The sequence below is a fragment of the Empidonax traillii genome, unplaced genomic scaffold, assembly GCF_003031625.1.
Source record: "Empidonax traillii isolate 1590-97213 ecotype Southwest subspecies unplaced genomic scaffold, ASM303162v1 scaffold391:size1093220, whole genome shotgun sequence".
Classification (NCBI taxonomy): domain Eukaryota; kingdom Metazoa; phylum Chordata; class Aves; order Passeriformes; family Tyrannidae; genus Empidonax; species Empidonax traillii.
In genome coordinates, this window is record NW_020955584.1 from 511,324 (window position 1) to 525,333 (window position 14,010).

A 14,010-nucleotide genomic window follows, 5' to 3' on the forward strand; every position below is an offset into this window, starting at 1 on the left:
AAAAAAGGCAATAAGTGAAGACTATATTGTCAGTTTTGCCAATAAGAAAACAACTAACTGCCTGAGAGTCTATTCTATGGACACCCAACTAAAAATTTAAAACTGGCAATACTTCTTATTATATTGAATATGTTATACAACACTTGGGAATGTTGGGTTTTTACAAACATGTACTTTAAAATTGGCACAATTCTTTTAAATGGCAATTAGTAACATACAAAAACCAGTATTTCCATTCATGTTGAAGGGGAAATAGATTTTAAGGAAGTTCATCTTTCTCACATTGCTTTCTAGATTTGGTTTCCTTTAGCGGTCAGACAGTGGACTGTAGCTCAATACTGAGTTGCACTGTAATCTTCTGCTATCACAAGGATCTAATTCTGCTTTCTTCTGTGCTATTCAGATGGACTGAACTACACGACAGCAAAAGCTTTTGTTTTCTCTCCTGGCAATCTGACTGACAACCACAGCTTGTCACAATGAGCCCCTATCTCATGAAAGTCATAATCAGCAAGTCTGAAAAACGGTTGGTAATTTTTCTAAGAAATTGTGGAGAAGTTCTGGGGAAGAACATGAGCATAACTTAAAACCCACAAAAGCTATATCCTCCTGAGCAGACATATGTACTACACGCACGTGACGAACGTCAGCGCGCTTATGTGCATAAAAGCACTCATGACCAAAGTAAACTAGGACAAAGCAGCATGGGCAGCAAAAAAAAAAAAAAAAAAAAAAAAGAAAAAGGTCATAGATTAAAATAAATAAATAAAATATTAAGATTCTATCTTAATAACATGACAGCAAGCCAGATACAAACCATGCAATGGTTTCACTTGGCTTTACAATATGAATTAATAATTACACATTTTTTGATATGTTTAAACAACGGGATTGCTGATCAACTTTGGTCTGTACATATCTTGATAATCATGACTGCTACGGTGGATGATTTAACATTCTCTGACAGCAAAACAGCAAAAAAATCAAAAATAAACACTGGCCTTTAAATTTAATCAGAGTAAGGCTAACATCCTCTTAAAATATAAGCTACAAATACAGTTTTCAAATAAAAGTGCTTTTGACACTTGGTCTAAAAAAAACAAACAACAAATTAAAAAAACAAAACAAAAAAAAAAAAAAAAACCAAACAAACAAAAAAAAGACATTTATACCACTTCAGAAAGACTCAAGGCTGACTACATCCAACTATAAAATGCAAAATCTTTTCCTCAAGAGTTAACATATATATGTATTATATATATAAATTCATGGCTCTATCATGGCCTCATCCTGTACACTTTGCCTTTTACTGGCTTCCATTCTACCTTCCTTAGTCAAGCATTTATTACTTCATATCATGCCACTGTGACTAAGATCATATAATATCATCCCACAGACTAAAGTTACCCACTACAAATATATCATCAAGTACTAGTTTCTGCTCAGAAAGCAATAGAAAAGCACTTAAAAGTTTAAATTATGAAGCTTGTAAACACACTGATGATTTCCTTCCAACTCAAGAATCCTAGCATACAGATTCATCAACAAAGCAAATAATCACTTCTGAATAGAGGTACAGTGGGTTTTCCAGAAAAACTAAAAATTTGATGATTTGTGGAAGAGAAGGTAGGGGAGAATTGTTGCTTCCATCACTCTTTAAAAACATTTTCTTAATAAATATATCCTTTCAAATTACTGTGATTGTCAGTATATTACCGTATTATATAGGGCCTAACAACCTGCAACCTTGTTACGTTGCAGCACTGCTCAATTAAAAGCACTATCATAATAATACTTGAAACAGTAAGGCCCTAACAGACTGCATTCTAACAAGGATTAACTTTACTTGGATATCTCACTGTAACCACAATGAGTATTGCTCTCAAACACAGAACAGAATCTAGTTTAGAAAGGTTAACCTTAAATGCATGTCAGGCTGTACTTGTGGTGTCATTCACATTTGCTTCTGCTAAGAGAAACATAACTTGTCCATGGTACTGTAACTATTAACACTCTAAGATACTATTTACAGCTGCTTCTAAAATAGAGTCAGTTTCTACAACACTTTCACTGTGGTCTGGAATAAATTTTTCCAGGCAGTTCTCTTGTGAAGCAATAGGTGAAAAATTGGGAAATTCTAATTCAACGGAGCCGCTACTTGCTGCCTCATTTTGTGGCTGTCTCCCAGCTTTTTTAAGTTCCAAGATGTTTTTAAATGTAGTTTCTAAACTCTTACTGAGCAGTAAGTCTTGCTGGGGTTCACCAGAGCCTTTCCTGTTATCAGGATGCAAAACCTCATTCTTTGGAGAGCTCCTCAGAGTTTTGTCTTGAAGAGAATTATTACATGTTACCTTTGAGAAAGATTGAACTGTGTTCCTTGATATCTTATTCTGTGTCCCAAGACTGCCTCTTGACACAGCTTTTGACAAGTCTTCAGAACTCGAAGAATTCTCAGTGGACTTGGCAAGACCTTTCCCAGTCATCCTTTCTTCAGAAAGGGCCACGTATTGGCTCTCAGAAGAACAATTAGCTTTTTCAAACTTTAAAGCTTTAGTGAGGCTCTCCGATTTTTTAGTAGAAGCTTTTCCTTCTTGTGGTGTCAGAATGTTGTTAGGCACTAGAGGAAGTTTACTGTGATTTGTGGACTCTGCTGAGCTGGATTTTGGTCGGTCTCTCGCTTGGATTTTGGTACTCTGACTTCGAGAAGGTAATGTTTTGCTAGACTGATGGTCGCTTTTGCTGGACTGTGCTTCTTCAGCTGTTTTCTCAAGTTGTTTGGCAGCACAACAAAAATCGGCCTGATAACCATCTGAAAATTAAGTAGCAATGTTTTACTAAAATTGCCTAAACATAAAAATAACTGACACTCCAATATAGCTTCTGAGTATTAAAATAACATCCACAGCCCACAGATCTGGGTCTTCGGGAGATGTTCATATGCTTAAGTGTTCTGCTGCATACAGTGCAAGAGATTATCACTAAAGTGATCAGCACACTATGCACGTATGTGCACTGTAAAACCAGATTAAGGGCTCTTCCCAGAATTCTCAATATGCAAACATGGTCTCTGGAAGACTAATACTTCCTACAATACATCCTGTGAATGTCTTTTAAAATATGCAGAACCTTTAAACAAATAGTAGCTGCTATCTTACACAAATAATGTGTTTCTAGGTGCTATGTTTGAAAACATTCTGATTTAAAAAGGCTGCCATTTAAGTGGTTGTGACACTCCAAAACCAACACTTCATTATGATGAACAAGAGCAGCCATGCTCCATATAATGGTGTTCTTTCTGGCAGCAAGAAACTCACAGATTCTTCCCTGCTAGAACTGACACCATGCAGAAGTAATGACTATTGTCAAAAGAAACTCAGAAATATTTCTCTGCCAAACAGGTATTCTTTTTTCCAAAAACGACTGTTTCAACCTGTCTCTAGATCATTGAATTTTGGAGTTATGAAAAGTCATCTTGCAACTGCTTATTCAGTATTTTTAATACTGGAATCCACAGCAATCAGTGTCCCACTGTGGCCACTACTATTTTTAAACGCTCCGCACTTAATTTAGAAGTTAAGCATTGCTTACCAGGATCCACAAGTGCAAGACGCTTATCCCGGGTCAGAGATGCCCTTTCTTCCTGGTTAAACATCCTATCAATCATAACCATTTCTGCAGAGGGATTTATCCGCTGCAGGAACAGGAAAAAAAAAAAAAATCTCTGTAGTGACTTGTATGTTGCTACCAAATCAAAACATTTATAGCTTAGTTGCTCTTCAGAGAAAGAGAAATTTCTTTCATCAGATATTTGTGATGAATACTCACAATTTAACAATCTTGACTCTGACACAAACACTACTGAAACTTAATCATAAAATATTACTCACATTTTATGGCAAATTTTATTTGGTAAAGATTTTAAAACAGGAAATTACTATTCCAATCATAAAAATTGCACTTTTTCAGGACTGAGTACATTTACTACTGTATACCACAATATTTTTACATCATACAGTATCTTTCTCTCATAGAGGGACAAGAGACAACCAGCAAAAATCTTACAATGGGACCACCCTATCATCTTTCCTACACTTCTCTTCCAACCTTATAACTAGTTGGTGCTGGATTTCATTTTGCTGACAGTGCCTTCAAGCCAGTTGGATCCATCCATCATGGAAGAAAGCTCACTGCACTAAGTCACAACACAGGCAACGAGTTCCAAACCTGAATGATATGTGAAACAACCCCTTCAAAATTACTGAACAGTATTTGCCATACAACATACCAGATGCTAAGAGAACAAATTCCAAACTCCTTCCCCTCTTTGCATCTGCAAATACTTACAAGTATTTGATGATGAGGATCTTTTTTAGCGGAACTGATAAGATTCCAAAACCGTATTTATTCTAACACCTATAGTCTGTATGCCTGATTATAAAGCAGAGTGATATAAATGTCTATTAAACTCAAAACTTTTCTAGGCTTGAAAACCAGCATCTCTGAGGCCACAATGACATTTCCTGATCCTTGTAAAATACATTCTTACAGTAACTTTGTCCATTTTATTTTACCTCATACCTGGGATTGTGAAAGTACTTAAATCAGAAGCATTTCTGATGACAATATGAGATTCCATCTAGCTTCTAAGGACAAACAATGGTTTCCTAAATTGGAATACGATTTGGCTCCAATTAAAACATGGTTGGAGGCCTCTAAATGGACATTTTCAACATTATTTCACACTCCAACAGCAATAAAAATACACAGAAATCACTTTCCTGACGACCACTGTCTGTGCAGTGCAAGAGCAAAGTAGAAGCAGAGAGCAGAAGCTCATGTGCCTTCGATGCCTATGGAACGTACCAGTTAACAGCACCCTTGCTTAGGCAGTATGTGAAATACAAACTCAATTCATTGCACCGACTTTAAGATGTGTGCATATACTGAAAAATGCACCTTACCATTGCATCTTCTATAAGCAAACATCTGTATTTGTTCAGCATAGCCTGTGTCCTCTTCAGAAGCTGTGTGGCTACGGATTCAAATTCACTGTCCACTAGAAAGACAAAGTATACTTTCAAACACTGCTCTTCAGTAAACTGCACAAATTTTAAAATATTCCTTTTCTTTTTGGTCTGACTTACATTGAGAATCTTCTCAATACACTGATTAGAAACTTACTGCCAATTTTTAAAAGGGAAGTTACCTTTTCTTAAGTCTTCCTCTGTTGGCAGTGATCCCTGGCACACATGGTATGAAAGGAGTCTTTGCACTGCATCATTTAATGATCTGAACCGAGTTTTATCTGGTGTCACAGCATGTACTTGATCCTTCTGTAACTGTTGTAGAATACTGCAACAAAAATTAATGATACATAATTAACAAGTACCACACAGAAGTTTTTACATTGACAAAAACTAAAAAAATTAGGTTTCTGCAATAAAATTACAAAGGAAGAATGACTTACAAAGCTCCTTTAGTTAACTGCTTAGCAGCAGGCCTTTTCTGTCCAACTAAATGACCATCCACCTAAGTTCAAAATAAAAGACAAATTATAATATTTCCCCTCCTTTGCAAAGTCTATCAGGATTTGTTTCTGCCACCAATACTAACTATAGACACCACATAACTCTAAACACTTTCAACTATCTCCTCTTTTAACAGGACACTATGTCAACAAAATCGGGAAGTCACATAAATCAAAGGTCTGAAATGCTGTTTGTAGGCAAATTCCACTGTAGTGGAATTCCACGCTTTACTAGGAAAGAGATTACCAAATTTAGCAGGTGAAAAGAAGGAAAGGTACAACTAAAACCTTATCCAAATAAATTTGCTCTCACAAACAGTCTCTGCATTTCTCAGAAGACGATAATCATATACTCCAAAAAAACCCCTTGCAAGGATTCCTAGCTTGTTTGCTCACTCCCTACCCTAGTGGGGAGGAGAGTTAGAAAAAAGTAAACCTTGTGGGTTGAGAAGAACAGTTTAATAATGGAAACAAAGTAAAATAGTAATTACTATAAAATTGTAATGAAAAAGAGAAAGAGAGGGGAATTAAACCCAGGAGAAAAAAGTGATGCACAATACAATTGCTCAGCACTCTCTGATGGATGTCCATCCCATCCCCAAGCAGTGATCAACTGCTCACAGCCAATTCCCCCATTTTTATACTGAACATGACGTTCTCCAGCGTAGAATATCTATTTGGCCAGTTTGGGTCAGTTGTCCTGGCTCTGCACCCTCCTAGCTTCTTGTGTACCTCCTCACTGGCACCACATGGGACACTGAAAAGTCCTTGACTTACTGAGTAAGCACTGCTCAACAACTAAAACATCGGTGTGTTATCAACATTATTCTCATCCTAAATCCAAAACACAGCACTGTACCCACTACTAAGAAGAAAATTAACTCTATCCCAACTGAGACCAGGACAGACAGGGAAACATATAAATAAAAGTATTTTCTACCTGTATACTCTGTTGAACTGATGCTGATCCTATCACTTTTTCTTGTGGCTGTGCTGTTCCTAGAGATTGCTGTATGATTTTTCCTCCAGAGTCCTGTCCTATAATAAAACGTTAAAAAGATTCTGTCATCCTAAGCAAGAAGAGAATAATTTCATGTACCTATCCCGATAATTTTACTTGAGTTTTTAGGAAGGATATGTCTTACATGCTTAAAAGCACTAGTGCAACTAACCTGTGGAGAAACCAGCTCACACAAATGAAACAGGACTGATATTTTGTGCTGCAAACTACAAAAATCCTCAGATATAAATCACCCCCCACCATAGTGCTGAAAGGTAAGAAGAAATTCAAGTATCCTAAGTTTAGTGTCCCAACAATTTACTGAAAATTATACGGTAAATTTTATCACCATTTTCAATACTAAGCCTCCCTCAAGCATATAAACCACATTTTTCTAGAGCTCCTGAAAGTATTTAAACAGCAAGCATATTTTTCCCCCTATATTTTTTAAATAGGCAGACTTCGTCCAACTACCTTTCTCCATAACTCAAACAGCATCTTATCAGTCATGCTATGTTACAATAACAACAAATAAGAATTTATTGGGTTTTTCCCAAAAAAAAACATCCAACACACTGTGCTAATTGTAAAGAACTGCTGGGCAGCTTATAACAGTACACAGGGAAGAGAAAAAAAGCAAGGTAGAGTATAAGACCTTATTCAAACGAGTAAAGTGTGTGCAGAGAGTAATGAATTTTTCTATTTGATTTGAATATACTGGTATTGTTCTTTTAGTAGCATGGTGCTCCTTGAAAAGCCCAGTATTTTGCCATGGACAACGCATTAACTATTCCATCTGAAAGTGGCACATTAAGAAACAAAGTGAGTGGTGACAGCCTGCACAAAACCTTCTAATTATTATTTTTCTTCCCTCTGCAGTCATGACAACACAGATCCTCGAAGCTTCATAGAATTTTAGCAAATGTCTGTATTTGGAAAATTACTTATTTCTACTTTTGTAAGCTGGAAAAAAACAAAGAAAAATGAAAGAAGGTACAATTTTGGATTTTATAGAGGGGAGAAATAATTGCTAATTGTGGAGATTCAACTTTTCACTCTAGAAAATGAAGTACCATTGTTAGGGAAAAAATCAAAGCACACATTTAATACTGAAAAAAATAGCTTGCATTCTTCTAAAAATTGAATTCCAACAACATTTATGACCCTATCAGCATGATCCATCAGTGTAAGTCTGACACACTGAAGAACGAATCCCTCTTGCTGGAGAAAATTAAGAGAATTATGTTAAAAAGACCTTAGTTGACCTGATAGTGTGTTGCTCAGAAGACTTGTTAGCTGAGGTTGTCTCAAATTATCCTGTGTCTTCGATGCAGAAACTGGTGATGTCTGGTTCACAGCCTTTTTCTGCGCCACAAACATAAAATAAATTAAAAATGATTTTAAAAATCACAGTGAAATATTTACGGGCAGTTTTAAGAAACAGATGGAAAAGGCATCTAAAATTCATCTCTGTGTATACTGTTTTAACCTCAAACTCATCAGTGGTGAAATTTCAGACATCTCAATTTCTCCAAGGTTAAGAATTTTATAAAGTAAATCAAAGAGGAATAGAAATTGCACTAACAATACAAATATATACCAGTTAAATTTTACAAGACCTTTGATTTACCATTACAAGAGTCTCAAAACTGCAAGATGATAAAGTTGCTTTTACAACAAAATGATGCATGGTTTATCATACAGTACAATGTTTAGAATGGAAGTACAAACAAACTAAAAAGATTCTGGGAAACAGTGGCATTTGTTCTCTGTGGTTCCCATTTTCAGCTCTGAAATTTCAACACAAAAACAAAATGAACTCTTTAGCAATAAGAAATATTATGCTTTTATAACTTCTGAAACTCACTAACCCAGCACATAACCTACAAACAGGAAGATGTAGACACATGAAAAGAAAGTCAGACAGGCCTCAAATTACTCAAATTACAAAATGTAACAACCTGCACTAGTAGTTTTGGCAAAGACTACAAATGTGGTTCTACAACATGTTTGTCCCTGTTTTTTAAATACATATTATTTTCTAAGACATTATTTCATTGCAAATTTTGGTTTTGTTTAAAAAAAACCTATCAGACCTTCGGAAAAAGAAAAAGAAGTAAAATAATTAATGCAAGTGCACTCTGAGACAGTTATCAGTATTTTTAAATGACCAAGAAAAAACAAACAAAATCAAAAAAAAGGACAGAGGTGGAATAACTCATTGCTAATCGTGAGAGAAGTCATTGAGTTAAATACTGGCAGCTGACTTTAGAACCTTTTTTTTTTTTTAAACTTTTGACAGTTTGGAAGCTCTCTTATGAAAACATACAAATTTGAGTTGAATATATACTGCAGCTGTATCTACTGGAAAAAAAAAAGTCCACTTCTCACCCTAAAAGTCAAAAGGTCAAAAGACTTTTAAGTGCTAAGAATATACCTGAGCCTCTACATGTAGCCTGTGCTAAGGTTTTCAGGAGAACTCATAGCTGTATAACCTTACAGTACCCACCTTTTAAACAGGAGCAGAAATAGATCAATGCTAAGCACTTCTGAAAATATTACTACAAATCACAGAAAAAAATCTTTTGAATTAATCAAAGTGACGGAGTCATTCACTCAGTGACAGAGTTAAAAAATACCAAGTGAAATGATGTCTCTGGGTCACAGTGGTTTTCAGCAGTTCCACAGCATTTGGAACAATACAAACCAGCAAAATTAATGTTCTCCGTATTAACAGCAATATTAAACTTTGCTAACCAGCTTTTAGCACAGCTTAGAAGCATTTCTTTGGCTACGCTCTCAAGCAGCTTTCATACCTGACCAAAGGCAAACTGTTGTTGTGTTACTCCACCAGATGTGTGACTGAAGGTGCTGACGGATTTGGAAGAGGATGCTGGAAGACGATGCGATGCACTGACAGAAACTTGAGTTCTGTTCTGTATGAGCTGATCTCCTGTAAAGTTTCCTCCTGATGCGACAGACTGAACCGATGGTCCCAAGCTAGGATGTACTGAACCAGAAGAACTTGCAACAGCAAATCTGTTAGAAGCTGACATGTTTGAGACTGTGGACTGCCCGGGTGACATCGCAGTGAAACTCGATCTACCTTGAGAAACATTAGCTTGACTGGGTGACAAATGCAACACCGTTGGTGACGCCTGCTGCAGCGGCACCTGCCCACCAACAATTTGTGAAGTTCCATGATTTACTATAACTTGGTTTCCAGGAGCTGTGAATGTCTGGCCAGAAACAAGCTGAACAGCTGTGTTCTGATTATTCAGCATCTGTCCTGAATACGACTGGTTGGCTCTTAGCATGTTTGTAGAGTTCCTGTTGAGCATTACATGCTCAGCAGACACTTGGCCGGGAACCAGCTGAGAAGGCTGAGTCTGAAGAAGTTGTCCATTTATGGCCTGGACATGATGAACTGAATTAGAATTAACAGACAAACTTGTAGGTATGAGAAACTGGTTTTGAGATGCGTGAGGCTGTCCCATAGGAGAATGGATAACAATACTACCTCCAGCATTGCTAACTGTCTGAGGTGTAACGGATTTTCTTGCATTTTGTTGATTAACAATATTAACAGACATGTGAGGACCAACTACTGAACTTTGAGGTGAGCTTGCAGAAGCAAACGGAATCCCTTGCTGTACATGATGTTGCTGTATTCCCAAGTTATTCACATTGTAAGCAGTCTGCTGACCCATCTGAATCGGCTTTGGTTGGATATTAATAGGAACTTTGTTAGAGTTTGGCGCCAAACCCCTTTGAATGATGATATTATGGACAGGCAACGAAGTCTGAAAATTTGTGCTGTTAAATGGAACAGTTACGGGTTGTGCTACTGGACTTGAATTTGAGTTACTGAACAGCGAGTTCCCATTTGGAGTTTGTCTGTGAACCAAGAGGCCACTACTCATGTTTGCAGGTGTTTGATGACCATTGCCTTTCAATATTATCTGGGATCCATCGAGGTTATTAATGGTCATCATGGAAGGTTGATTACTAAAGGAACCAATTAGCTGTATCTGCCCAGAACCACTGATCTGGCTGCTATTAGACAAATGCTGGCTGGGAACACTAATTCCGACATGTTGCATAAAGCCATGTTGCACACCGACTGTATTGCTTGCAAAAGATGCTCCAACAGGTTGCTGTACCACTTGAGTAACTCCTATAGGTTGCAACGTCTGACCTGAGTAATTAGAAACATTAGAAGCCTGAGTAAAGGATGCTGATGAAGAAGGATGAAGCTGAGCTTGTGCAAACTGTTGGCTAGAACCTACACTGGCATCCAAATATGCCTCTTCTGCCAAAGTCTGTTCAGTAATATTGGCCTCCTGCAAGGACTTCTGAAGAATATCAAAAGGCTGATCCTCAGTAAGATCAGGCAAAGGAGACGATACAAGTTCATCTTCAAGAAACTGAAGGCTACTGGACAGCTGCAGTCCATCACTAGGCCCCTCTCCAAGCTGACCGCTTACACCTTTTACAGACGACTTAGGATCAGTGCTCTGAAACACAAAAGAAGAAATAAATAGTTTCCATAAACTTCTATATCTACCTTGTCTTCTCATTTCTTTTCATGCAAGCAAACTTTCTACACAAAATTTCACTCCTCACATCGCACAAATAAGGTGACATTCATTCCATACAGCGGGCCAGCACAAACACGAATAATCACTGACATCTCACTAGTGCCCTCAAAGAGACTGCTGGAGCACTACTCTCATTTCCCATCTCAAATCTCTGATTCCACGGCACCTAGCTCTGCAGCTGCACTGTTTCAAGAGGATATGAAATGCTCTTTAGGTACCATTTTCCCTTCCTCAATCCAAGCACTATACAGACAAAAGGATAAAAGAAAGAAGGAGTGAAAACACCTCCACTGTAATTCAATTTCAGGCAAGGTTTCAGTAGCAGCAGGGAAATAGAAGGAGAAAGCTTCTCTTTCACTGACTTATAGCAAAGGACATTCCTCTCCAAAATCCTATCAGCACTTCTATAATCACTCAGCGTAAACTAGTGACCATTTCATAAAGTAAAGAAGGAATTATTCCAATTCTTTTTTAAGACAAATTTTAGAAACAAAGCAGTAAGAAAAGCAATGCTACAGACTTTATGTTTTACGCTACTAAAATAATTACTGAGAACCATAAACACTGAAACTACCATAAATATTAAGTGGCTTCTTTAATGAAAAAATCCTTCAAATCTACATCCATAAACACCATGATAAAGAAAATCTAAACCTATTTACTCTTGTCTACTGTGCCTAAGATTTTCCTAAAATGAAATTCTGTCCAGAAACTCTAAACAACACAAATATCAGGTTTTTGCAGGTGGAATAACAATTAAAATGCATAATAATACTTGCAATAGTTTCAACTTAGGCATAGTACATCTTTCTACATTCCATAATTATATCTCAGCTATTCAAAAACAACATCCAGTGGCTTTTTAGGTCAGGATAAATGCAAACTGTGGGTGTGCAATTATCAGTCACATTCATACTCTAAGCCTGCACTCCTTGAAGGTCATAGACGCTTGTTTTCACCTCATGTAAACAGTGTGAAGATGCTGCAAGCCATAATTATCACATGCAATAACGTCCCCACCCTAACTTCAGTTCCCCAAGCACATTTATTCAGAATTTTACCCCAATCTGTTTCTGAAACAGCCTGTGTGTTTTTTGACACTTTGCTCATGTTTTGAAATATTAAGGCATTGTCCTTAAGATTAAATAAAATACTTTCAGATTACAACTATAAAACTACCAGAGGAATTAAACCAGTGCTTAAATGTCTCGATGCCTGCATCAAATGAACACTTAGAAGCTCAGATCCTCAACTGTACCTAGCTACCATCACACAAAGCAAAAAAGGAATCAGTAACTACAAGGGTATTATTAGGGCTCTTAGTTGCCAGGTTCTTGAGGACAATTCCCTATTGCATCTGTAATTTGTCTGCAGGTACAATGACCAATCTGAAACCTTTAATGACTGTGTAACTTAAAAAGTTCCAGTTAGTTATACTAACAATACAATTATTACTACTACCGAAAATAATAATAAATAATATTATATGCAATCAAGATTAATAGCTAGAAACTCTCTCACTGGAATAGAGACTCCCAAGTTTCACTTCCTGCACCCACAACTGTTTAACATCCAAAACCAATTTTATGTGCATGAACTGGAACAAGGGTCCTTCAAAGTTAGTATCTGAATCACTGCTGTCCAGACTCAGAAAAGCCATGCAGAACACCAGGCTAATTTCAGCAAGAAATTAACGCCTCTGCTTACCAACAAGAGTCTTATTCTCCCTCTCTCCATGAATATTCTGCTCTCTTAGGCTGTCCTACTATACTGTAATAGGATAATGGAAGCAGTCACCCAGTACAACCCAGGTAATAGGGCAATGGCTAAGGAACCCTCTCAGGAGGGTTGTAAAAGGCAGCGCCAACCGCCACAGGAAACCAACCTGGAATCAGCAGAGCTGGTATGGAATCAATCAACTTGGGGAAGGAGGGGATGGGAAGTGGGGGTAGTGTAAGGGTGTGGGAAGAGTGGACAGTGCTTTCTTGTCCTTCAGGCAGGAGGAACTTAATCTTGCTTGTGTTAGGTGTTGGCTGAGCATGCTTACCCGCTGAGGCACTGAACCCTTGACACTGAATTTGTAAAGTCTGCCACTGAAAGGCATGAGACGGGCATCAAGACAGTCAATCCTACTTCATGGTAGCAATTCTGAATACATACAAAGACAGAGCTTTCAGTATCTGCAAAAACTTGAATGACAAAAAAATTCAGAAGCCTTTAACTTTTTGGGTATCCCATATGATAAGCAAGGACTGTGAAATCTGTTTATATTTATATTCTAGACAACACTTGTTCCTTTGCAAGGCACTCTCTATTTGCAATTTGTAAGGATCTCTATTTGTAATCAAGTCATTCATCACTTAGGTCCGCCCAAGGCTCTCACAGGAAGGAGGGAAGAGAAAATGGCATTGGTATTCATTACGAAGATATAAAAGCATGAGGACAGAGCAGGAGAGGATCAAGTGCCAAGAATGAAAATGTAGTGTGTTCTCCTAGGAACATACACTAGGAATCCCTGCTCCTCTGACTACCTCCTTTTTAATTACCTACCCCTGTAATTTCATATACCAGAAAGCTCTTTGCTTTCACCAAATATTTTTGTTTCCTCCAACTGCTACTCCCCATCCAACAAACCCACCTTATCCAGAATCTCCCACTTCCTCTCAGAATTACTCCAAAAACTCACTTTCTGAAAATACACCAGAAACAACTGACTCCTGCACACCCACACATGCTTATCAGAAGAATACCTACAAAGAACTAGGAAGTCTAGGCTATGACAAATGCATGTCATGTGTCACCCTCTTCTCCCCAAACCTTGTTTTTCTTAGAATGAGTCCTCAAAACCCACCACCTCTGCCAATGCTGCCTACAGGGAGCTG

The 14,010-nt window shown here is 37.5% G+C and overlaps 1 protein-coding gene across 3 annotated transcripts in view; it reads right to left on the minus strand.

Moving 5' to 3' along the window:
* Window positions 1-1,156: 1,156 nt before the first annotated feature.
* The window catches only part of BICRAL (BRD4 interacting chromatin remodeling complex associated protein like), a 33,963-nt gene continuing 21,109 nt past the window's right edge, over window positions 1,157-14,010 (minus strand). For all 3 annotated transcript variants that reach the window (XM_027893500.1, XM_027893499.1, XM_027893501.1), the window contains exons 5-12: window positions 9,344-11,044; window positions 7,793-7,892; window positions 6,468-6,565; window positions 5,468-5,529; window positions 5,207-5,352; window positions 4,962-5,056; window positions 3,589-3,691; window positions 1,157-2,809 (exon numbers count right to left, since the gene is read on the minus strand). In XM_027893500.1, the coding sequence (XP_027749301.1) occupies window positions 2,007-2,809; window positions 3,589-3,691; window positions 4,962-5,056; window positions 5,207-5,352; window positions 5,468-5,529; window positions 6,468-6,565; window positions 7,793-7,892; window positions 9,344-11,044 (3,108 nt within the window). In that variant the 3' untranslated portion in view covers window positions 1,157-2,006. The remainder of the gene's footprint in view (window positions 2,810-3,588; window positions 3,692-4,961; window positions 5,057-5,206; window positions 5,353-5,467; window positions 5,530-6,467; window positions 6,566-7,792; window positions 7,893-9,343; window positions 11,045-14,010) is intronic.